The 27,638-nt window shown below is 40.3% G+C and overlaps 1 protein-coding gene across 1 annotated transcript; it reads left to right on the top strand.

The window, feature by feature from the left end:
- The first annotated feature begins 2,705 nt into the window (after nt 1–2,705).
- Nucleotides 2,706–21,982, top strand: Flg2 (filaggrin 2). Its single transcript, XM_077791633.1, has 4 exons — nt 2,706–2,843; nt 3,612–10,121; nt 10,326–10,464; nt 21,909–21,982. Exons 1-4 carry the CDS (start codon nt 2,706–2,708, stop codon nt 21,980–21,982), a joined length of 6,861 nt encoding a protein of 2,286 aa, XP_077647759.1.
- The last annotated feature ends 5,656 nt before the right edge of the window (nt 21,983–27,638 follow it).

Below are 27,638 nucleotides of genomic sequence, written 5' to 3' on the forward strand. Positions count from 1 at the left end.
GAATTTGAACACACTTTTAAATTTCTTTATGCTTCCACCTCCTTATATGTAAGATGGGGATGACAGTAATACTGGCCTTATAAGGTGACTATGAGAAATAAATAGATAAGTTTGTAAAACCATTATGTCTAGAAGACAGTGAGCACTTTACAACAGCTACTGTCATAATCAACTGGTGCAAAGAACAGAAGAGCTGGCTTGTCATGCCTAACATAGCTTTCTGATTATCTTTGCTACCTTCAAATATATTTGATATATTCTATGTAACTGACACTTTCCCAAGGGTTCTGTCCCAAAAAGACCAAATTACCAATGTATAACAGTGTGTGGGAAGAAAGCCCACTCTAAATTCATCTTGAACACTTCTGAAAACATTATTTTATATACAGCCCATTTTACTTTGAAAGCCTACAAAAGAGCCTTCACAGGGCAAGAGAATGTTTCTTTTTCTTTCTTTTTTTTCTGCCTTGTACATTACTCTTTCATATTATTTGCATTTGACTGGACCTGACACACCTAAAATGGTCCAGAATTCTTGAATAATAATTATGCAATAAATATACAGAGTAGCTAGTGAAATGGTTAAGAGCAATGGTGCTATAATAAAGTAGATATGATCCTGTTGTTTCCATCTTCTAGCTATGACTCTAAATACTTTTATACTTTCTAAACTTGTATCTTCATCTGTAAAATGAAATAAAAATACAGAAATGTTGTGAAGAGATGATATGGTATGTGAAATACTTTCAGCACACTAGAACATAGTAAATTATTAATAAATGGAAGTTATAATTGCAAAAAGACATGAGTTAAGTAAACCTAGTAGCTTGGGTTCACTTTTAATTAAATAAGCATTTATTGTGCACCTGCCAAGTCTCTTACACTCTGCTACTTTCTGAGGGTACTAGATAAAGGAAATGAATTATGTGAATTCTCTAAAACAAAGTCTCTGCTTTTCACAATGTCAATGACCCTAAAAAAAGTGTCCTGCAACAAGTCCTCATACTGGAATGTGGGGCCCAGTGCCAGCCCTTTCTGCAATCACCTTATAGATGAGAATGTGAAGAAGGAGGAAGATAAACATGTAGAGAGGTGGAGATAGATTTGATTGAAAATTATCAGCCCTTCCCACAAAGGACAGCACCCACGTTATAAGGATCACCCACAAGCTATATAAGGATCACTATTTCAATCCACCATCACCCTGCAAGCTGCATCAGGCTCTATCCTACTTGTTCCTTTGGTGAACCAGGTAAGAGAAAATTTCATCCTGCTACCTCTGTGAACATTTGGTGTTGCCCATGACAGAAATCCAAGAGTAAAAAATAAGGCAGAGATTGTACAGATTTTGTCATTCTTTCCTTTTTTTCTTTTCTTTTTTTAAGAGAAAGAGAAAGGAGAGAGGGGAGAGAGAGAGGGGGGGGGGGAGGGGAGAGAGAGAAAGAGAGAGAGAATTTTTTAATATTTATTTTTTAGTTTTCAGCGTACACAACATCTTTGTTGGTATGTGGTGCTGAGGATCGAACCACACGCATGCCAGGCGAGCGCGCTACCGCTTGAGCCACATCCCCAGCCCTTGTTTTTTTCTTTTTGTTGCTTTTTTGTTGGTTGTTTTTGGGGTTAGCTTACTTTACTCTGGGGTCTTTTTGGAATAAGTATACCTTTATGGAGAAGAATAATGAAAGTAAAAACTTGTCTTCTTTTAGGCCATTCCATACTCTGTTTTTGTTTTGTTGTATGTCATTTTTTTCTAGTCTGTGCAGCTCAAATAGGAAAGAGTCTAACATTGTGATAGAATCTTTTCCTTGTTCAGTTCCTACTGCTTCAAGATCTAATTATCTGCTAGTCAAACTCCTGCCTCCAGTGCTGAGCTTTTCTACCTGGTTAATGAAAAAAGAACAGTGTTTGATCAAATGCTGAGAGTGGCTAATTTTGCCATTTTTAATTTGCTGAGTTCAGGACTTGGGTCCAATTTACCTTCTGATGCCCAAAGGGGGGAGGGATGCAGATGTCATGGTAGAAGGACAGTAACTTTTGACTCAAGAACAGCAGCAGTAAAACTAGAGAGCTTGGGGCAATGGTGTCTAGGTGGTTCTGGAAAATTTGGAAGCTCTAGGGCAACACCCAAGTCACAAAAGTACCCAAATTATAGAGAGATTACATGTAGAGACTATATTCAATCACGATTAAAAATATGGAGACCTGAGATCTAGTCCCAGTTGGACCAGCAACATGCCATTACGTGAACTTAGCAAAGTAATTCAAAATTAATGAAGTTGAACAGTGTTGTAAAATCCCTGATCCACACTTGTATTTGAGGCTTAAAAGAAACAGAAGGTTTAAAAAAAATCACGATATTAAAATGAGAACTGTGTGATGCTTAGATCCAACTCTGTTCTTTTTTTTTTTTTTTGAGAGAGAGAGAGAGAGAGAGAGAGAGAGAGAGAGAGAGAGAGAATTTTTTTAGTATTTTATTTTTTAATTTTCGGTGGACACAACATCTTTATTTTATTTTTATGTGGTGTTGAGGATGGAACCCAGCACCCTGTGCATGCCAGGCGAGCACATTACAGCTTGAGCCACATCCCCAGCCCCAACTCTGTTCTTGAACAATAAAATGAGAGTGCAGATGAATTAAAAGGAAAAGAAATAATGACACTTTTTTGTTACTTTTTCATTCTAGGTTTACTTAAACTTGCAAAAAGATGACAGATCTTTTAAGAAGTGTTGTCACTGTCATAGATATTTTCTATAAATATACAAAGCAAGATGGGGAATGTGGCACACTGAGCAAGGATGAACTAAAGGAACTTCTGGAGAAGGAATTTCGTCCAATTCTGAAGGTAAGGATCATATGCAAGGCCATTAGGATCTTGTGGGTGCTCATTTATAGAACCAAGATTACCTAGAAAGGGCAAAGCTCCAAAGGTCTTTGAGAAAACACTATAAGCAGATTTTTTTGGACATTATAAAGTTCATTAAGGTACATGTATTTTCAAAAAGCCAATGTTTCTTCCTCACTTTTCAGTGTACTCCCACCTTATAGACATAGTCTTTCTCATGCACTCAGGTTTCTCTTCTGAAAAAGCAGAAAATAAATTTATACTAAGACATGAAATAATAAATTATCCTGTCAAGTAGGGAAAAATGTATAGAGTCTGTATATTGTCCACAAAGGAATTACCAATGTGGCCAGGGTGATTTAAAAAAAAAAAAAAAGTACTTTTTCCCATCTACTTGGGAAAGACTGTATTGACTTCAAAATAACATGTCCTAACAGAATAGGTTAACATGTATATTTAAAACTTATGTAAAACTAAGATATACCAGTTAACCAAACTTGGTTTCTTCCACTCCTTCCCATATGCCATACTTGAACACACAAACTTCTAGCTTAAATCCTTGAAATGTTTTCTTTGAAGGAGTCCAATAGTCTCTATTTTCTATTACTCTTTCATATTTACTAGGTCCTATTAACTGAAAGTAATACTTGATTGGACTAAAACTAGAGAATGTCAAGTACTTACAAATCCATAGCCCTACTTGATTGTTTTAGTTGGTAATGTGGGCTACACTGATCAGGTCTCCCTTGGTATGTCACTTATATACAGAACCCAGATGATCCAGACACAGTAGATGTCATCATGCATATGCTGGATCGAGACCATGATCGAAGACTAGACTTTACTGAGTTTCTTCTGATGGTATTCAAGCTGGCCATGGCCTGCAACAAGGTTCTCAGCAAAGAATACTGCAAAGCTTCAGGGTCAAAGAAGCATAGGCATGGTCACCGACACCAAGAGGAAGAAAATGAAACAGAAGAAGAAGAAGAAGAGACACCAAGACGGAAAAAAGGTTACAGACATTCAAGTTGGAATGAGGGAGAGGAGCATGGATATAGTTCTGGGGGCTCGAGGGATGCTGCAAAATATAGACAGGGGTCCAACTCCAGGAGGCTGAGAAGGCAAGGTGAATCATCCAGTTCCGAAGGATCTGAGAAAAGGTATCAGGGGTCTGGTTCTGGACACTCCTGGAGGAGTGGCCAAGAGAGACATGGTCCAAACTCCGGGGAACTACGGGAAAGAAACAAGTCATATGGTAGCCCCTCTAGGGAATCTGGGGAGGAATATGTATCTGGATCAAAGAGTCAGGGAAGGAAAAGTCATGGTGGTTTTTCACATGGACTAGAGACTTGTGAACATGAATCAAACTCTACGCAGTCAAGAAAGAGTGGAGGACAAAATCTTGGGTCTAGCTCTGAAGGTTCAGGAGACAGTAGGAGACAAAGTCATGCATGTGGTTACAGTAATTCAGGTGGGTGTGGAAGGCCACAAAATGCTTCTAGCTCTTGTCAGACAAGTAGATTTAAAGGGCCAGGAAACCAATCTAGCTGTCCTCAGTCAGGTTGTCAATCAGGAAGTAGTGGAGGACAAGGTCATAGATGTGTCTCAGGAGGGCAGTCCTCTGGATATGGTCGATCTGATCCTAGTTCCTGCAGGCAGTCTTGTACTCAGAGAAGATGTGAATCTCAACAATGTGGTCAACCACAAAACTGTGGAGGACAACAAGGAACAGGCTCAAGTCAGTCCTCTTGCTGTGCAAAATATGGCTGTGGAACAAGTCAGTCTTCTAGTTGTGGTCAACATAGATCTGGTTCTTGTGGACAGTCTTCAAACTCTCATCAAAAAGGGTCTGGTCCAAATGAATTTTCCAAATGTGGTCATCATGGGTCTGGTTCAGGTCAGTCCTGCAGCTATGAACAACATGGACCAGGCTCGGGTCAGTCCTCTGGTTTGGGGCATCATGGGTCTGGCATAGGTCAGTCTTCTGGCTGTGGCCAGTATGGGTCTGGCTCAAGTCAGTCTTCTGGCTGTGGTCAACACGGGTCCAGTAAGGGTCAGTCCTCTGGCCTCGGGCAGCACGGGTCCGGCAAGGGCCAGTCCTCTGGCCTCGGGCAGCACGGGTCTGGCTCGGGCCAGTCCTCTGGCTTCGGGCAGCAGACATCTAGCTCTGGCCAGTCCTCTGGCTTCGGGCAGCACGAGTCTGGCTCGGGCCAGTCCTCTGGCTTTGGGCAGCACAGGTCTGGCATGGGCCAGTCCTCTGGCTTTGGGCAGCACGGGTCTGGCACGGGCCAGTCCTCTGGCTTCGGGCAGCAGACGTCTAGCTCTGGCCAGTCCTCTGGCTTCGGGCAGCACGGGTCAGGCTCGGGCCAGTCCTCTGGCTTCGGCCATTCCTCTGGCTTTGGGCAGCACGGGTCTGGCTCGGGCCAGTCCTCTGGCTTCGGGCAGCACGGGTCTGGCATGGGCCAGTCCTCTGGCTTCGGGCAGCACGGGTCTGGCTCGGGCCAGTCCTCTGGCTTTGGCCATTCCTCTGGCCTCGGGCAGCACGGGTCTAGCTCAGGCCAGTCCTCTGGCTTCGGGCAGCACACGTCTGGCTCGGGCCAGTCCTCTGGCTTCGGGCAGCACACGTCTGGCTCGGGCCAGTCCTCTGGCTTCGGGCAGCACACGTCTGGCTCGGGCCAGTCCTCTGGCTTTGGGCAGCATGGGTCTGGCTCGGGCCAGTCCTCTGGCTTTGGGCAGCATGGGTCAGGCACGGGCCAGTCCTCAGGTTTTGGGCAGCACACGTCTGGCTCTGCCCAGTCCTCTGGCTTTGGGCAGCATGGGTCAGGCACGGGCCAGTCCTCTGGCTTCGGGCAGCACGGGTCTGGCACAGGCCAGTCCTCTGGCTTTCGGCAGCACGGGTCAGGCACGGGCCAGTCCTCAGGTTTTGGGCAGCACGGGTCTGGCACAAGCCAGTCCTCTGGCTTTGGGCAGCACAGGTCTGGCACAAGCCAGTCCTCAGGATTTGGAAAGCACGGGTCTGGCATGAGCCAGTCCTCAGGATTCGGGCAGCACGGGTCCGGCTCTGGCCAGTCCTCTGGCTTCGGGCAGCACGGGTCTGGCTCGGGCCAGTCCTCTGGCTTTGGCCATTCCTCTGGCCTCGGGCAGCAAGGGTCTAGCTCAGGCCAGTCCTCTGGCTTCGGGCAGCACACGTCTGGCTCGGGCCAGTCCTCTGGCTTCGGGCAGCACACGTCTGGCTCGGGCCAGTCCTCTGGCTTCGGGCAGCATGGGTCTGGCTCGGGCCAGTCCTCTGGCTTTGGGCAGCATGGGTCAGGCACGGGCCAGTCCTCAGGTTTTGGGCAGCACACGTCTGGCTCTGCCCAGTCCTCTGGCTTTGGGCAGCATGGGTCAGGCACGGGCCAGTCCTCTGGCTTTGGGCAGCACGGGTCTGGCTCGGGCCAGTCCTCTGGCTTCGGGCAGCACGGGTCTGGCACAAGCCAGTCCTCTGGCTTCGGGCAGCACGGGTCTGGCACAGGCCAGTCCTCTGGCTTTCGGCAGCACGGGTCAGGCACGGGCCAGTCCTCAGGTTTTGGGCAGCACGGGTCTGGCACAAGCCAGTCCTCTGGCTTTGGGCAGCACAGGTCTGGCACAAGCCAGTCCTCAGGATTTGGAAAGCACGGGTCTGGCATGAGCCAGTCCTCAGGATTCGGGCAGCACGGGTCCGGCTCTGGCCAGTCCTCTGGCTTTGGGCAGCATGGGTCTGGCTCAGGTCACTCCTCTTGCTGTGGGAAGCATACATCCGGCATGAGCCAATCCTCAGCAGGATCCACTCATTCAGAGAGACAGGGAACATCTCATGGACAGTCTAGGGACACCACTAGACGTTCACAGTCTGGGCACAGACAATCCACACACTCTGGATCCAGAACAACTCCACAAAGGACGCCTATGCACACTGAGTCCAGTGAGAGTGAAGAGCACTCAGGAGTCTCCCACAGACACTCAGGATCCACTCAGGGCCATGCTGGATCTCAACATGGAGAGGCAGGATTCACTCATTCAGAGAGACAGGGGACATCTCATGGACAGTCTAGGGACACCACTAGACGTTCACAGTCTTCACAGAGACAATCCACACACTCTGGATCCAGGACAACTCCACAAAGGACGCCTATGCACACTGAGTCCAGTGAGAGTGAAGAGCACTCAGGAGTCTCCCACAGACACTCAGGATCCACTCAGGGCCATGCTGGATCTCAACATGGAGAGGCAGGATTCACTCATTCAGAGAGACAGGGGACATCTCATGGACAGTCTAGGGACACCACTAGACGTTCACAGTCTGGGCACAGACAATCCACACACTCTGGATCCAGGACAACTCCACAAAGGACGCCTATGCACACTGAGTCCAGTGAGAGTGAAGAGCACTCAGGAGTCTCCCACAGACACTCAGGATCCACTCAGGGCCATGCTGGATCTCAACATGGAGAGGCAGGATTCACTCATTCAGAGAGACAGGGGACATCTCATGGACAGTCTAGGGACACCACTAGACGTTCACAGTCTTCACAGAGACAATCCACACACTCTGGATCCAGGACAACTCCACAAAGGACGCCTATGCACACTGAGTCCAGTGAGAGTGAAGAGCACTCAGGAGTCTCCCACAGACACTCAGGATCCACTCAGGGCCATGCTGGATCTCAACATGGAGAGGCAGGATTCACTCATTCAGAGAGACAGGGGACATCTCATGGACAGTCTAGGGACACCACTAGACGTTCACAGTCTGGGCACAGACAATCCACACACTCTGGATCCAGGACAACTCCACAAAGGACGCCTATGCACACTGAGTCCAGTGAGAGTGAAGAGCACTCAGGAGTCTCCCACAGACACTCAGGATCCTCTCAGGGCCATGCTGGATCTCAACATGGAGAGGCAGGATTCACTCATTCAGAGAGACAGGGGACATCTCATGGACAGTCTAGGGACACCACTAGACGTTCACAGTCTGGGCACAGACAATCCACACACTCTGGATCCAGGACAACTCCACAAAGGATGCCTATGCACACTGAGTCCAGTGAGAGTGAAGAGCACTCAGGAGTCTCCCACAGACACTCTGGATCCTCTCAGGGCCATGCTGGATCTCAACATGGAGAGGCAGGATTCACTCATTCAGAGAGACAGGGGACATCTCATGGACAGTCTAGGGACACCACTAGACGTTCACAGTCTTCACAGAGACAATCCACACACTCTGGATCCAGGACAACTCCACAAAGGACGCCTATGCACACTGAGTCCAGTGAGAGTGAAGAGCACTCAGGAGTCTCCCACAGACACTCAGGATCCACTCAGGGCCATGCTGGATCTCAACATGGAGAGGCAGGATTCACTCATTCAGAGAGACAGGGGACATCTCATGGACAGTCTAGGGACACCACTAGACGTTCACAGTCTGGGCACAGACAATCCACACACTCTGGATCCAGGACAACTCCACAAAGGACGCCTATGCACACTGAGTCCAGTGAGAGTGAAGAGCACTCAGGAGTCTCCCACAGACACTCAGGATCCACTCAGGGCCATGCTGGATCTCAACATGGAGAGGCAGGATTCACTCATTCAGAGAGACAGGGGACATCTCATGGACAGTCTAGGGACACCACTAGACGTTCACAGTCTTCACAGAGACAATCCACACACTCTGGATCCAGAACAACTCCACAAAGGACGCCTATGCACACTGAGTCCAGTGAGAGTGAAGAGCACTCAGGAGTCTCCCACAGACACTCAGGATCCACTCAGGGCCATGCTGGATCTCAACATGGAGAGGCAGGATCCACTCATTCAGAGAGACAGGGGACATCTCATGGACAGTCTAGGGACACCACTAGACGTTCACAGTCTTCACAGAGACAATCCACACACTCTGGATCCAGGACAACTCCACAAAGGACGCCTATGCACACTGAGTCCAGTGAGAGTGAAGAGCACTCAGGAGTCTCCCACAGACACTCAGGATCCACTCAGGGCCATGCTGGATCTCAACATGGAGAGGCAGGATTCACTCATTCAGAGAGACAGGGGACATCTCATGGACAGTCTAGGGACACCACTAGACGTTCACAGTCTGGGCACAGACAATCCACACACTCTGGATCCAGGACAACTCCACAAAGGACGCCTATGCACACTGAGTCCAGTGAGAGTGAAGAGCACTCAGGAGTCTCCCACAGACACTCAGGATCCACTCAGGGCCATGCTGGATCTCAACATGGAGAGGCAGGATTCACTCATTCAGAGAGACAGGGGACATCTCATGGACAGTCTAGGGACACCACTAGACGTTCACAGTCTGGGCACAGACAATCCACACACTCTGGATCCAGGACAACTCCACAAAGGACGCCTATGCACACTGAGTCCAGTGAGAGTGAAGAGCACTCAGGAGTCTCCCACAGACACTCTGGATCCTCTCAGGGCCATGCTGGATCTCAACATGGAGAGGCAGGATTCACTCATTCAGAGAGACAGGGGACATCTCATGGACAGTCTAGGGACACCACTAGACGTTCACAGTCTGGGCACAGACAATCCACACACTCTGGATCCAGGACAACTCCACAAAGGACGCCTATGCACACTGAGTCCAGTGAGAGTGACGAGCACTCAGGAGTCTCCCACAGACACTCAGGATCCTCTCAGGGCCATGCTGGATCTCAACATGGAGAGGCAGGATTCACTCATTCAGAGAGACAGGGGACATCTCATGGACAGTCTAGGGACACCACTAGACGTTCACAGTCTGGGCACAGACAATCCACACACTCTGGATCCAGGACAACTCCACAAAGGACGCCTATGCACACTGAGTCCAGTGAGAGTGAAGAGCACTCAGGAGTCTCCCACAGACACTCTGGATCCTCTCAGGGCCATGCTGGATCTCAACATGGAGAGGCAGGATTCACTCATTCAGAGAGACAGGGGACATCTCATGGACAGTCTAGGGACACCACTAGACGTTCACAGTCTGGGCACAGACAATCCACACACTCTGGATCCAGGACAACTCCACAAAGGACGCCTATGCACACTGAGTCCAGGGAGAGTGAAGAGCACTCAGGAGTCTCCCACAGACACTCAGGATCCTCTCAGGGCCATGCTGGATCTCAACATGGAGAGGCCGGATCCACTCATTCAGAGAGACATCAAAGTGGTCATGAGCAGTCCCAAGGAAGTACTAGACATGCTCATTCTGGCCTTGGACAATCCCCAGAGAGTAGTTCCCACGTAACTCCAAGAAGATCACCTGCTCATAATGCGTCCACTGACAGAGAACATAAATCAGCCATCTCACAAAGACACTCAGCATCTGCTCATAGCCATGCTGGATCTCAACATGGTGAATTGGGATCTGGTCACACACAATCACATAATATTCACCAGCAGTCAAGAGATAGTGTCAGATCACAATCTAGTAGTATTCATGGTCAGTCTGGAAGAAGACATTTTGAGTCACAGAACAACAGAAAACAAAGACATGGATCAGGTCATGGTTGGAGACACGGCAGCTATGGTCGTTCAGAATATGACTATGGGCAATCTGGTTATGGACCTTCTGGGCATAGCAGAAGTAGCAGTCGCACTTCTAGCCCTTTGAGGTCAACAGACAGACCTATAAGTACTTCCGTGTCTACACATGGACAATCCTTTTCTATATCTGACCAAACTGAATTCAAAGCATCTGGAAGAGAAGGAAGGCAGGTTTCAAAGCATGGACAGTTTGAAGCAAGTCAAGGGCAATTAGTTGATTCCCAGGAACAGTCTGGATCCCATATAACAAGACAAGGATCTAATCATGCCCATTCTACAATAACCTCTGAACAGTCAAGTAACACAAATGTTCAGTCTCAATTTGGTACAATTGGAAATCAGGGTTCTATTCACAGCCCATCATATGACCAGTCTGGATCTAATGATGGACAATACATGTCATTTTCTTCTACTAGAAAGCAATCTGGTTTCACTAATGAGAGGCAAAAATATAGCCAGAGCCAACCAAGTAACACCTATGAGCAATCAATTGACAACATAACAGGAAGTCAAAGATCCTTTTCTAATTATTCACTGTATAGTCAAGACCCTATGGGATCTGAAGAGTATAGGTATTTATCAAGAAATTCAACCATATTGGGTGGGGGAAGTCAAGAGCAAGAGTCCGGATCTAATCCATCTGGTGGCATCAGTAGGTACAGTCAGGATGTAGATGATACGCAGACAAGAGGCTCTGAGGCAAGAGATTACCACAGGAAGGCAAGAATGGACTCAGGTTCCCTCTACATAGATAGTAGTACGCCACTCTACGAGTATGTTCAAGAACAAAGGTGCTATTATTTTGAATAAAAAGTAAGGAGAAAATAAAATAACCAAAGATAAGGACCCAAGGAAATATGAGACATACAATAAGAAAATAAGATATTTAATAGATTGCTCCTTTTGGTAGTAGGGCTTGTATGTCTGCTCTTCTATATTAACTATAATACTGTACTCTTATTAATTTTGTTGTTGGTGCTGGTCTTTTTGTAAAGCTCCATAATCACTGAGCTCCTTGGATAGAAAATAGTGAATGGAAGAAATAAACAGCATTCAGACCTACATCCAGAAGTATATATTAAAGTGATCTGTATATTTAAGGACACAAATGAGTTTTAAAAATTTTATTGAGAAACAAAATTTGGATTTTCCAGATTTTGTTTTAATTGATTATTAACAAACCTATCCAAGAAGCTAAGAGATACAGTTTAAGAATCAAAATTTCTTTAATAACAATGTAACACATTTCATGTCCTGAAGAAGGAATGTGGTAGTTTTCTAGGTGAAGGTTCAGAATATTTTCATCTTTTTGTGTCACCATTGGGATTCTGTACACTTTTGAATTTATTGTCATTCCTTCCTGGATATAAGAACAAAAAAAATTGCATTGAATTGCATTAAAATTGATAACAAACTTTTCTTCAAAGCATGGTTTCTCTTTTCTTTTATACCCACAAACACAAAGATAGTTCCCTGCCTCAGAGTCAGATGCAAATTTTTTCTTCTACCTCTGAACACCTAGATGGCAGTATAGCATTCAGATACTACTAATAAGAAGCCCAGATCTGCTGCTTCACATCTCCTCAGGAGCTAAAAATGGAGCTACATACTCAAAAAGAAAGGAAAGAGTTAAGATGTTTCAGTGACAACCCACTCTAAATTCAGAACAGAAAATAATTTTATTTCTACCTGATGTAAACATCTTGTTCTTGATACAAAAGAACATATGAAAGATAATAAAGTTGAAACTGGGAGGTGTAGCTTAGCCGGAAAAGACTTGGCCTGGTCTATGTAGGCTCAAGTCCCCTGTTTGCTTCCTAGGGATAAAAAAGAAAATAAAGGAGAAGGGCTGGGGGTGTTCCCAGTGGCAGAACATTGCCTAGCAAGCACAAGGGCCTGAGTTTCATCTTCAGCATTGCAAAAGAAAACAAATATGAATAAATTAATTAAGAAGTCCAAAGAAGGGAAAAAGTCAACCATATCTGGTCTTTTCCTCAATCTAATCACTGTCTAAAGCATTTATAGGAAGAAAGGCTTTACACTGAGTTGACCTGTGCTTTGGTTAATCATGATCATCACAGCAAACATTATCAAACATAACCCCAAACAACCTGAGCTCTAGAAATAAGAATTGTGTAATGTCAAGGTCTGTAAACAAGTCAAAATAACACCTGGCATTTTGCCAGGGGAATGTTAGAGTTCCTAAACAAGTCTGGATGGTGCCTGGCAAAATGCCAGAGGGAGTGGTTTGAGAAGTAACAAAAGCGAGCCATTAAGTGTGGAGATTCCTTATTGGTTGACTGATGTATCTAGTTTATGCTAATTAAGATAAGAGGCTTCCACTCCTGCTGTATCAACATACACAAGTTATTCGTGTCGTCCCCCCCCCCATTTTGCTGCAGCCGGACTTTGGCAGTGTACTATGGATTTTTTTCTGTCAAAGATATTATTGAAACACCCCTATGAATGGAGGCTAATAGGAGCTTGAGTTTTCTGTAGAAGGAAAACAATTTTGAATATATATCTGCCTAAGGGGAGAAAATATATTAATTTATTATGAAAGGAAGAAATAATAAGAAGCAGAAAAAATATTTACTTTAGCAGAAAGTTTACTATTTTAAAACCAAAGATAATTTCCAGAATGTCAGAGTTAATAAGAACTTCAAAGATCATTCCCTTAATCTGCAGGTCAAAAGAAAAAGAGCCACTTGGAACATTTATAATAATTCACTAATTAATCAGTGATAATCCCCTAAGTCAGAATTTGGTATTCTACCTCTCATTGCCTCAATATCAAGCTGTTTTTCTTCTACCTTCCTTTTGTAATTTAAGTTAAAGTGCAATTTGCAAGCAGATATGTAAAATCACTAGACCTAACGTCTCAAGATAGTCAAGTGGGGGCACCAGTACTGATTCACTTCTTCCTTCATAAAGAAAAACCAAAACAACAAGTGTGCAGCTGCATTTTGAGGTGAGTGACCATGGAGAATACAGAAAACCAGCAAGACAGAGACTAGAACCTAGTAAGATGCACAGCCCTGATTCAGAAAAAGCATTTAATAAGACCCAACAGCCCTTCATGATAAAAGGTCTGAATACATCAGGTATAGAAGGAAACAAATGCTACATATGACAGACTCACAGCCAACATCATATTGAATGGAGAAAAACTAAAAGCATTTCTAAGATCAGAAATAAAACAGGATGCCACTTCACAACTCTTATTCAATATAGTACCACAGATTTTTCTAGAGCAACTAAGACACAGAAAGAAATGAAAAGGATACAAATAGAAAGGGAGGAAGTCAAATTATCCCTGTTTGCATCTGACATGATTCTCTACATAAAAACTTAAAGAGTCCACCAAAAGACTATCAGAACTAATGAAGAAATTCCATAAAGGTGCAGGTTGAAGGACATAAAAATCAGTAGCTTTTCTATATACCAATAATAAATTCGCTAAGAAAGAAACCATGAGGGCAATGCCATTCACAATGGCCACAATAAAAATAAAATGCCTAGAATAAACTTAACTAAGGAAGTAAAAGATTTCAATAAAAATCATAACACACCGATGAAAGAAGCTAAAGACACTAAAAGATGGAAATACCTCCCATGTTTGTGAATTAGAAGAATCATTGTTGAAATGTCCATACTACCAAAGCCACCTACACATTTAATGCAATAGCCATCAAAATACTAATGACATTCTTCACAGAACTAGAAAAAAAATCCTAAATTTGATATAGAAATACAAAAGACCCACAACAGTCAAGGCCATTTGGAGCAAAAAGAACAAAGCTGGAGGCATTATGATACCTGATTTGAAGACACACTACAGAGCCATGGTAAACACACAGACCAGTGGAACAGAACAGAGATCCCAGAAGTAAACCCACCCATCGACAGCCTGCTGCCTCTCAACAAAGGTGCCAAAAACATACACCGGAAATGACAGGATCTTCCACAAATACTCCTGGAAAAACTAGATGTCTACATGCAGAAGATTGGTACTTGTCCCTCCCTCCCAGCTCTGTCCAAAAATCAACTGGAAATGAACCAAAGACCTAAGTGGAAGCCATGAAGCTCTTAACTACTCTAAGAAAACACAGGGGATATTCCAAGACCTCAGTGTACGCAGTGATTTTCTGAGAAGGACCCTAAAAGCATAGGGAAAAAAAACAAATATTGACAAATGGAATTACATCAAGCTAAAAATATTCTGTACAGCAAAGCAAACAATCCTCAAAGTGAAGAGGCAACCTAAAGAACAGGTGAACACAGTTGTTAGCTATTCATCTGACAGAGGGTGAATATTCAGGACATACAAGGAACTCAAAAAACTTGAAAATAAAAAATAAGTGATTCGATTAAAGTCAGGAACTTGATCTAAATAAACAATTCTCAAAAGAAGAAATACAAATAGTCAATAAGTATATGAAAAATGCTCAATATCATTAGCCATCAGAGAAATGCAAATCAAAAATACAAAGAGATACGACCTTATCCTTGTTACTGTAGCTAGTGTATTAAAAAAAAAAAAAAAACACTGATGCTGGTGAAGAGATGGAGAAAAAGGAATCCCATACATTCTTGGTGGGAATGTGAATTAGTACAAACATTATGGAAATTATAATTTGAGATTCCTCAAAAAACTAAATATAGAACTACCATATCATCTAGGTGTACCATTCCTTAGTATGTATCCAAAGGAAATGAAATCAGCCTTCCTAACAGATACTTGCAGGTACCTAAAACAAGTTGACCTGAAAGTAGAATAGTGATTGCTGGAGCCTGGGAGGGATGCTGGGGCAGGGGTGGAAAGAGACCAGGTATGACCAATGTACACTGGATGCATGTATAAAAATAGCACAGTGAGTCCCATCTGTAGATATGATTAATGTGTTAATTAAAAATTAAAATCCATCCATGAGCACTATTGGAAGCAGAAATTATATGAACAACAACAACAAAAAGGCTCATTCTTCTGATAAGTCTTTATGAACTTTCAGTCATGATATGTGATCAAAGAACACTAGTTAACTAGCAAAATTAAAAATTACTGTTACACTATTGATGATACATGAAAAATTGTTGAGTATATGGTAATTAAGCCTGAATAGTAAACAATTCATACAAATATGTCCATCACTATTCATTCATTGAATGAGTGTTAATTATTAAAAAATAATTCAAAATTTAAGTTGGATATTTAAATCTCATGCAATTTCTGTTGAAGGTAAAGTAAATGAGATTCATAGAGATTAATTTGCCCATATTATGCAGCTAATTAGAAGTCCTGTTGTGACCACAGTATAGGTTTCTGACTCTCAAGCCATATCCCTTCCCATTCTTCCAGGGGGTCTGCACTCATTCTATATATTCCACATTTCTAAATCTGTACATTTACAGTGTCTTTAACATTTACAGTATCTTTAATTCTAAAATTCCGGTGGTCCCTTGAATCAATATTAATTGGCTTTTATTGTATGTGTAAATATATGTGTGGAGGTACACACACACACACACACACACACACACACACACATATATTTGACCATACCCTTTGGATATAATTTTTAAAATTTAATATAGTTCAGATTGCTAAAATCCTCAGTAATTAGTTTTAATCAAATTGAGGCAATTGTTCCTTATAAATCATACCAAAGGTACTTTAAAATAACACAGAGAGTTACACATTTCCCTTTTAAGATAAAAGTAAACATAAAATGAGACAAAAGGTATGGTCCACAGAAAAGATTAGAAACTAGGGTGACATGTGGAATCACTGTGAAAAGTTGAGTTTCTTTGGGTTATTCAGCTGGAAAGAGAAGAATCACAGGTATACACAGTTAGAGATTTCCTTTTCTATTACTACTATATGCCAGCATCTCACAGATAAAACAAACCATGCCAAGGAATACCCAGTGATGTGGCAGAAGAATTATTTCCAGCATGGTAGGGAGTGTCAGAGAAGAGCACATGACACTGAAGAGGAACTCTGAAAGGACAAACTGGGAGGCATGAAAGATGAAATTATTCTTCCTACAAATTTTCTAGAAAAGGATGACCTTAGGATAAGGGGAAATTTAAGGTCAGTTTGGACTGACAACACTGCATTGCTGTTCTTTGTTAAGAGTGTAAAATATAGTTCCCTTATCCCTAGAGCATTTGATAACAAGAGAAGACCGTCCAAAATAAAAGAACACGCTGAGTGCAACCTTCTTGAGCATGCTGGTGCAATCAAAGGTGAGTATGTAAGGTGTAAGGGAAATAAGAGAAAGTAGAAAAACAGAAAAGGAGTAAAGATAGAGGCAGTGCTGCATTCAATTGGAAATTAATCATGCCAGCAAAAAGAAGGCAGCTCTTTAATAATGAACTATTAGCACAATTAAAAGGCGACTAATTCAGACTCAAAAATGTTTTAAGTAACATCTTACCTAATATTTAGGGACACAGTAAATTAAAGTGAGTGAAGCTCTGCTTACAAATACAGTAGACAGAATTACCGGTAGAAATTCACAATTGTTTGCTTTGTTTAATAAAGCCACCTGGCACAAGTCATATGGAATTTGTAAGGGAAATATGTCTATTTTATATAGATTCCTTAGGTTTACTAAGCTGTCTCTTATATTACTTTTTTCTTTTCTCAGTGATGTACACTAACAAAAATCATATGTCCTCCCTCCTACTGTCTACAAATAAATGCATCCTTTATTTCCAAATCATTTGGACATGTTTCTAGCTTTAGCGACTTTCTCTAGGATTAAAGCTTTTAAAGACTGGCTGATGTACCATCTTTAATGAGAATACAGACACAAAGGGTTAAGAGAGGCAGTTTCCCATAGTGAAGCTATTAGGAAGGAAGAAATATGGAGAGACCTGTGGTGAGCTGTTTCTGTGTACTGTGGCCGCCATTATAAGATGGCGCTGGTTTCCGCTGTAGTCTGTGACAAACAACTCCTTATCAGAATGAGTTGGCACGCTGTGACTTGACACCCTATGAGAAAAGTCCACGTGGCAGTTGTGCATTGGGGCTTTATCTGCTTTATTAAGGCTGGGGCACATAGGAGTAGTAGTAGTAGCAGGAGTAGCAGTAGTGGTAGTAGTAGAGAGAAACAAGCTAAAAGACATGTCTAAACAAAGGCCTGAATAAACTGCTGAAGGAAGAATCCTGTGTCGTGTTTCCTTTGCTGGCGAGGGGTCGTGGCAGAGACCCTAAAACATATGAATAGGATGATCTGTTTTGGCTAGAAGAACAAGATCTAAGGAGCTCAAGAGATCCATACAAGTTCATGCAGATTACCCAGAGCTTCAAGTCATTACTTCAAGATTCCTCTAAAGTTCTAAATCAGAAAACTGAGTTCCAGTCTCCTGCAAGTAGCATTCTATAACCGAACTTGATAAAAAAATTCAATATTTATGTTATTTTTCCAACTGTGCCTGTCTCTTCACTATGTTTTAGAAAATTACTTTAAAAAACTTTGCATATCAAAAATCATTTCTACAGAAAACACTGAGGGCCAAAGATGTTAAAAAAACTTGGCCCACCTTGCTAATAAGCACCAGAGTGGCAATTTGGTCAAACTCCACTCACTCAAAAGCCCAGGCATCTTCTGCTTCCTCAGGTTATTCCACACAGAAGTCTTAACACCTAGAGAGCATACGTCAAATGTTGTTTTGCCTTATCTTCCTTCCTGTAAAAATCAGTTTGTTTCCTCTTTTATGGCCAACAGACAAATGGATGAAAGGACAGATAGATAAGTTGACAGATTTTTAAAGTAGTTTAAATTTTTTTTTTTTTTTTACTTTTAAAATGTTAGTATCTTCTCCATACCCCACTCTGCAGGATCATTCTTTCCCTTTTGTCAAGAGGGAGTAGTTCGACCATTTTTCTTTAAGTTCTCAAGGTGAGATTTGTGTCAGCTCTGTTATTTGTTGAATTGCTAGGCTGGATGGATGTCTTTAAAACCAACCAACTAATAAACAAATGAAATCACATCTCAATCAAACTAATTTACTCTGAGTAGCATCTAAAAATGCGTTAGAGCCTCCAGGTGTTTCCAATCAAAGCCATTCAGAGGCTGGATGAGGAGGGTGTGCCGCTTCTAAAATGCACCTCATAAACTCTAGATTTGAATATTTGGGGATTGGGGGAATATTCAGTCACCTTGATTTTCCAATAACATTACTAGTTAGTCCCTACTGCTTTTTGTCTTCAAATCCATCCCTTGCTCTTCCTAATCCCTTTCTGACATGTTTTGTCGGACTTAGCTTGCAAAGCCTGAAAGAATGGATAGGAGAGCTCCACCTATGTGTGACAAAATACTCTTATTTCTACAGCGCTCCTCCAACAGGAAACCCAAGAATGTGGGCGATTAGTTTGATGTCTGATTAGTTTGATGACAGGACCCAGATGATCTAGATAATGTGGGTGTTGTCAGTGCCACATTAGGGCCACTCATTCACTCATCCATTAATTGGAAAGAAGTTAATAACAAATTAATTGACATTGTACTTGATATAGGAGTTACAAATAAGAGAAAGATACTATCTGTCTGACTTCCAGAGTTAACAAGTTCATTAAAGAGACCAAACTATGAGAAAACAACGTACATGAATATTGTGGCAAGAGCAATAAAAGATATGGTCAAGAATTGTGTTTGAGGTGATCAACCATCCCTGACTAAAAGTGAAGAAATATGATTTAAAGAAATCTCAAGAAAAGAGAAGAATTTACAGTGGGTCTACAGAAATGGCCAGGATGTATCCATGCTTACTTGGGAAGATTAGACATTTTTAAAAACGGTATATAAAATCTTATGATAAAAAAGACCACGATAAGCTTGGGAAACCTGAAAATAATTCAGCATAGCGTAGGACACAGCAAGACACACCAGAACAACAGGCCAAGGCTGGGTCACAACGAAGTTCATGAATGAGCCTTGATGATGACTCTAGTTTCTATAAGCAATGAAAAATCATCAATGGGCTTTTAAGTTAAATGATCATATTTTCATTTTGGAAAAATTTTTATGACAGAGGGATAAGACAGGAGGTGTGGGGACCAATTTAGATACTACTCCAGTAATCAGGGTAAAAGCTCACAGGTTACATGGAATAGAGAAGAGAGGCAGATGCAGGACATTTCTAAAAATTTTTGCAATAATAACACGTATAATGACTGACTGAGAGAAAGGTATCTAGAGCCACCAAGAAGCAAGTTTGTAAAAGAAGGGAAAAAATGAGATTTATCAATGGGAGAGTAAACTTTGTTGATATTTTCTTTAAATAGAATTATATTTGGATCAAACCCATGGTCATATACCAAAACCTAAAAGTTCAAAAGTGACTATCAGGCCGTAACTAGGTATGTTTTACTTGCCCAGAATACTAGTGGTTCCCATTGTTTAAAATATGAGAGAAAACACACACACACACAGAATAACCTGAGTTTTGTTTTCAGCAACCCCAGGCCAACATCCTTTCTTAACAATCAGCCAAACAGGAGTAATAGTAGTCTCACATTGAACTGAACATTTGCTAGCCAGTTCATCTGAGTTCCCATCACACTTGAGTATCTCCCCTACACTGAACCTGGCTCCATTCACTTAGTGGAAAAAGATAGGATCAAGGTAATCATTTTCCCGAATCCTCAACTTCTATGTATAACCTTTCCTAAAATATTTCTAAGAATACATAATGCACTCAGTAGTCCTTCCTCCACTTAGTCAAAAGAGAGGCATGCCTGTTACTAATTTCAAATCTAAACATTTCTGGTGAATTGCCCAAGACTATAAGATCCTCCTTCAAACAGAAGAATCATTTGAAATACTGGCTTTACAAATGCCTCCTTTTATGATTGATAAGGTATTTCTGTTTTGTACACATTTCTATTGTTAAGGAAAATCTGGGACATAATAAAATTTTAAGAGTTTGAGTTAAAAGCAACTTACAAATTGGGAAATACCAGACTGAAAGAGGTTTACTATTTCAAAGACAAAATACCAGAGGCAAACATTCATTGGGAAAACTCAGAAGCAAAATTTAAAAATCTGATTGGTTTGCAATTACATCATTTTCTTTTTGAGGATACTTTGTTGAAAAGTCCCTAGTCACATGTTAATTGGTTGCTTATGATTAGCCAAGATTTAAGTTTTATTTCTGTCTAAATAATAACTCAAGTTTTATTTATCTAATTCTCATTCTTCTGCACACATACAAAGAAATTTGGAATAATGTTTTTTTCCAAAAATTAACCTTGATTATTTTTATATGATGGAAATAGTAGTGATTTATTGTTATGTTTTTAAAAATATTTTTCCAGATTACTTGAGTATTTTGTAATTAAGAGGCATATAAGCAGTATGGAGATTCCTCAGAAAACCTAGAATGGAATCTCCAGATGACTCAGTTATCCCACTCTTCAGCATATACCCAAAGGACTTAAAATTAGCATACCATAGTGACACAGCCACATTAATGCTTATTGCAGTTCAATTCACAATAGCTAAGCTATGGAACCCAGATACCCTTCAACAGATGAATGGATAAAGAAAATGTGGTATATATGCACAATGGAATATTACTCAGCCATAAAAAATAATAAAATTATAGCATTTTCCAGTAAGTGTATGTAACTGGAGACTATCATGCTAAGTGAAATAAGCTAACCCCTCAATCCAAAGGCCAAATGTTCTGAAATGTAGATGCTAACACACAATAAGGAGAGGGGAGGGGAAAATAAAAGTTCACTGGTTTATACAAAGGGGAATGAAGGCAAGGGTGGGGGTAGGAATAGGAAAGACAGTAGAATGAATTGAACATAACTTTCCTACATCATATATGAATACATGAACAGTATAATTCCACATCATTTACAACAGTAAGAATGAGAAGTTATCTCCATATATGTATAATATGTCAAAATACACTCTACTGTCAAGTATATCTAAACAAAAAAGTACAAACTTCTGGTCAGAATTCTAAAAATAAAGTCTAGAAGAAATAATTTAAAAAATAACTACGGGTAAATGGCAGAAAGATCAATAGAGGGAAGGGAGCAAGGGGTTGGGGGAGGGATGGGAAAGGAAAGGTACTAGGCACTGAATTAGAACAAGATATGCTTTTATAATTAAGTCAAAATGGACAAAACTCCACTGCAGCTCTGCTCTTTTCTTTTTTAACTATCCGTTGTTTCATTACTACATGTCCAATAGTGGTAGATGGCTCTACACGTATTAGCCCATTTAATAATCATATTAACTTTAGAAACCAGTCATATATCTTATAGCTTATAAAACTTGTTAACTGTTTCTGGGTTTTATGTTTGTTTGAGGAGTTTGATAAGTGGAAAGAGAAAAAGAAAGGACAGGATAAAGATCTTAAGGATTATTTTTATTTTTACTCAAATTTCACAACTCCAAAGAACACTTAAGATCATACAGGATATTGGCTCTTTTTCTTGTTCCATGACTATTTCAGAATCTCTTTCCCCCTCAAAAAGTACACAGATCCACCTAGAAGAAAAGCTTCGCCATAATTTCAGGGACTTCTAGGCCCTCCCAAGACTACACGTAGATATTTACAGGCTAGGAACTCCATGATAACCCCTTTATTTGTCATTTGAAGAGAGAGAATCCCACCTTATACAACCAACATGTGTCAACTGTTTAATCAGAGCAAAGCTGCTGGCCATATCCAGTCCAGTGCTTTCTCCACCCTTCACGTTGCCTTTGGAGACAGAACAAAGGGAATGGCTTAGTGTGGTATGGTCCAGATTAAAGAAGAATTCAACATGGAAGTCCATCTTCTTAAGTAGTATCAATGTTTTTTTCTTATTTTTCATTATAAGCACATGATAAAAACAAGTAAGCCTGCTGTAAAATGAGTCCTTTACTGTGAATAAATAAAATTCTCACTGACATTATCTCCACTTCCGGGAATCATATACAAAAAATTACTGTATACATCATTATTAGTTCATGTAATGCATTCTTTCAACAAAAATATACCACAGTTACAAAAAACAAAAATCAATTTTAATTTTGCAAAAACATAGGGATATAATCTTCCTTTTAAAAATCAGAATATTTTATAGATAAAACTATAATCTCCTATGCCTTTCATCCAAATCCAAACCTTTCTCTCCTTTCCTAAGATACAGTCACTGCAAAGTAGAATTTGATACTTTTCAGATACCTTAAAGACATTTTTACAGACATATCCAGGTTCACAGAAATGTATTTAGATTTTATATGCATTTCTTTATGTACTTATGGTTCTATATTGTACATTTTTCACTGAATAATTTTTGGAGGTGTTGACTTACATAAATCTAATTCATTCTTTCTAATCGTTAAATCAAATTCTGTGATAGGGATATGCCAAGTCTTACTTAGTAATTCACTCACTGGTGAGCATTTAAGTTGCTTTCAATTTTTCAGTATCATAAACAAAGCTACAGGGATATCTTATTCATATCCTTGTTCGCACATGTGTTTTGCAAGAGTTTTCCTAGATATGGGACTACTGGCACATAAGGTTATGTGCTATTTAGTTTAATAGAAGGATTGCCAAGTTGGCCTCTAAGTTAACTACATCAATTTACACTCCCGTCAAAGCCACATGAAAGTTCCCTTTTCCTAACAAAAGTAGATCAATTTTAGCTTTCCTAATCTCATACATAAATAATAGCATCTGTCATCATTTTAACTTGTGTTTTCCTATATACTAGCAAAGCTAAATGTCTATGCTTAATTTTTATTACCCTTTTGGGTTTCTTTCATATGAGAAGTCTATTTTTATCTTTGTTCCTTTTACAATCTGGTTAGCTTATCTAGGTTAGTCTTTATGTAGTTTGAACACTAATTCTTTGCTTGTATATACTGTTATATACTAACACTTTGCTTGGTATATATTGGTAACATTCTCTTCCAATTCACCATTTTTTTGTTTTCATTTTAATTTATTCTGTGCAGTTTAAAAGTCAAAACATCATATAAACCACAGAAGCTTTAGATACAGTACTGACCAATTTTTAAACAAAATCACTGAGTGATTATTTATGCCCATTCCTCATTTTTCGGGTTACATCTTGTTGTATGTACAAAGGTACTGTTAACACACACAGTCTAATTCCTCATATGCTTATTCGTCCAGCAGCAAGATGACAATGTGTCATAGCACACGAGGTTTCCTTTAAGAAACCACAGCAGCAGTATTTGGTGAATGTTATGCATAGAACTGACCCAGAGGTAATGTGAACATTCCTCATCAGAGGGGTAGCAAGGGACACTAACAAATGGGAAATGTAACTTTTTAATATAAAATGTTACTCTTTGTGCTTTAAATGTAAAACTCTGAGACACTTTAGAAGCAGACAACACACAGTGCTTTAACTCCAGACTCCAAAACCGAACACTATTCTATTAGTCACTGAGAGTTCAGGATCTTTGAGGACTACTCATTGGCTTTTTAAAGTCAACTTCAAATATATAAGCATTTAGTTTACCAGTCAAAAGCTAAGCTACATTGATTCCATGTTACATTAAAACATATCTATTGAGAAAGGCTGAATTTAAAAAAGATTACATTACTGACTTCAAAACTGTTATTCTTAAAAGAAACAATGCACTACTTTCAATCTTTCAACTTCTTAAGATGCCATGTTGTGTGAATCCATAACTTTCTATCTTTCCATTTTTCAACCAAATATTTTGAAATGGTTCTTAAACCTAATAACATCTAAAGAAAAGTATCAGCATGTCTATGAAATGGCGGTTCAACACATAACAATACTTCCTCTATGAAAATCCAGTGAGTGCATTCTATATTTAACTTGACATAAATATTTAAACCCCATTTAACAGTGCTATACAAATATTTAATGTTTTTGGCATTTAAATCTGAATGATGCTACCATACAGGCAATTTTCACCAAAAAAAAAAAAAAAAAAAAGGTTCAGAAGCAAAAGACTGATCTGGGAATAGTTAGCTGAGAAGGAAATGAAACCAAACTACCTAAGTCCTTGAATTTAGAATCAATCCTCAAAAAGATTACATCCTCCAGAACCATCATTTTGGAGGAGGGTTCAGGTAAAAATCTACTATTCGTATGTGTTTTCACTCATAACCTTGAAATTAACCACAGGGTAGTCCACTTCCCACTGAATGATTCATTTTCAATGAGACTAAAAATGCAGCTGGGATGCAGTTCTGGTAAAATTCAGCTACAAAAACAATAAAACAGGAAAAGAACAGAAATACCATACCACATAAATAATTCTGCGTTAATAACTATTTCTCTTTCATCTCTTAGTGGTCTTAGAAATATGCACTATGTTATGTGGGGTGCATGAAAAGAAAGTTTTAAATAAAGGATTAGTGTGCAGATTCTTCATTATTGGCATCAGTAATTTCTCTTCCCTCTCCTCCAGTGAGTTACAGCATGGCAAGTATGATCTATTACATGCTCTTAGGTATATTTCTCAAGTAAGTTAAGCAGAACACTTCTTAAAATGCTACAAAACAAGGTAAAGGTAAGCTTGAAGCATTAGTGCCAATAAATAATGCCCAACATATACAGCTTTACACAGATTACATTCCATTAATTTCCAGGTGACTACAGATTTGGGGGTAGGACTGCATCAGCTATCATTCTTTAATACTGACATAACAGGACACTCATCAGCTACTTAAGTTTTTCATCAATTATTATCTAAACCTTATATCAATTCATCATTTTTTATTAGTTACACATGACAGTACAATGATCTTGACAATTCATACATTTGAATCAAATGGGGTATAATTTCTCATTTTTCTGAGTGTACAGGTTGCAGAATCACACTGGTCATACAGTCACGTATATACCCACAGCAATAATAATGTCTATTTTATTCTGCTACCCTTCCTATCCCCCCTTCCCCTCCCCTCCCCTCCCATCCCATCTCTCTACCCAATCTAATGTGACACATTTCTTTTTTCTCTTTCTCCTCACAACATCATACATGTTTACTGTATAACGATGAGGGTCTCCTTCCATCTTCCATGCAATTCCCCTTCTCCCTCCTTTTCCCTCCCACCTCTCTTCCCTATTTAGTGAATCTTCTTCTCATTTTTAATAGTGACTTTTGTCTACAGAATTTTTTATTTTTATGTAATCAATCATTTTATTCCTGAATTCATTTATTGGGAGAATATTCAATAAGGAATTTTCTACTAGAAGTTTAAGAAAAAGATATTGTCCATTCTGTTATATCTTCTTCAAACAACGTAAGGTTTTTTGTCTTGTTTTGTTGTTTGTTTTGCCCCATTTTGGGTTTCAATTGGTCCTCTATTCCTTTGAAATATATTTTTGTGTGAAATGTGATCTGGTTTTCCTACGGCGGCATCTTTTGTTTGGCATTTAACATACTGAAGGAAACCTATCTTATGCCATTTTGTGTAACAATTTTCCCCCATCTATTAACAATTCTACTTCCCTCATATTCCAAAATCCCATGGTTAGATTGGTATTTCCAATATTTTCCTCTAGTCAACTGTTCATTTGCCTTTCCACACCATTGTCTAGCAATTGAAACTTCATAAGTGGTCAGGTCCCTGGAGGCTAATTTTTTACCATTTTGTTTCTATTCCAAAAATATATTTGCTTTTTTTTTAACGTTTATGCTTCCATATGAATTAAAGAATCATTTTGTTAGAATCTAGGTAAATCCTTCAAGCACTTTTAAAGGAATTGCATTAAATTTTTGTTTTAATTTGGAGGTAATGGCTATATTTGCATAATTTCTAAAAAATTACAATTCCAATATCAATACAAGTTTAAAAAATAGAGAGGCATATATAAGGTGAAGTGAAAAGTCAGCCCATTAAAACTAAAAAAAAATTATAAGTTCCAAAAGTATGTATGAGTTCATGTTTAATGTTCTGAATAATAAGACTGCTACTTGTATACCACTGTTTATCTTTTTAGAGTGTTTTGTCCACTTTATCAAATTGATAAGCATAGTCAGACCCTGCTGTGTCCTTCATGGCTTTCAGTGCCACTTCCCTGTTTTGGAGCCAGATTAAACCCAGATGTACTCATTTCTCCTCCATAAGAGCAGTCCATCAATTCTTGCAGTGTTATAAATTTCAAGGAGTATATCATCTGAGCAGTTTTAACTTCCATGAAATTCTCTGTTTCAGATTATTTTCCTAGGACTACCCAGAGCTTGTTTTGCTCCCCGAATTTTCACAACTTCTTTTACCTTAACTATTGGTGGCCTAAACTTCTTATTTGACCTATGTAAAAGGAAAGTTATAACTTACACACAAAATTTATTCATAGTAAATAAAATGGTAACCAGACTTCTTTTGAATTTTCGTTCAAAAACATTCAATGGATATTATCCAAATAATGATCTTCCCTAGATATTAAATAAATAACATCCCTGAGGGAAAAATAATTTACTGTTATTATTTTTCTTTTCTCCCTTGACTCTTTCTTGTTTTTGGAAGAATCTATTCTTGTTTCCCTAAGATTCTTTGCTTGTTTTTAATTTTTTTTAATTTTAAAATTTATTTAACAGAAAATGATGTATATTTATGAAGTACAAGGTGATATTTTAATCTACACTGTAGAAAGATTCAATAAAGCTAATTAACATACCCATCACCTCACCAACTTATCATATTTTGTGATAATGTTAAAAATCTATTTTATCAGTAATTTTGAAATATGCTTGACATTATATAAACTACAGTCATATACATACAGTGCAATAAATCCCTACAACATAGCCCTTTAGTCTAACGGAATCAACATCTTCCCAAACCATCCTTCTTCAGCCTCTGGTAACCACAGATGTACTCTGTTTCTATGAGATCAACTTCTTTAGATTCTACACATAAGATTATATAGTAGCAGAACAGGCCCAGCGGCCTGCTGAGGGGCAGAGCCGCTTCCTCCCCCCCCCCCCCCCCCCGTGCCTACAAGGTAGGCGGAACTGTGACCACCAGCAGACCAGGCCCAGCTGCCTGCTGAGGGGCAGAGCCGTCCCCTCCCCCCGGTGCCTGCAAGGTAGGCCGAACTGTGACCACCGACAGAACAGGCCCAGCGGCCAGCGGAGGGGCAGAGCCGCCAACCGAGCCTGCAAGGTAGGCAGACATGCGACCCACCGGCAGGTCAGGCCCAGCAACCCGCAGAGTGGCAGAGCTGCCCCACGCACA

This window comes from Urocitellus parryii, chromosome 11 (genome assembly GCF_045843805.1).
Source record: "Urocitellus parryii isolate mUroPar1 chromosome 11, mUroPar1.hap1, whole genome shotgun sequence".
In the NCBI taxonomy this organism is placed as follows: Eukaryota; Metazoa; Chordata; class Mammalia; order Rodentia; family Sciuridae; genus Urocitellus; species Urocitellus parryii.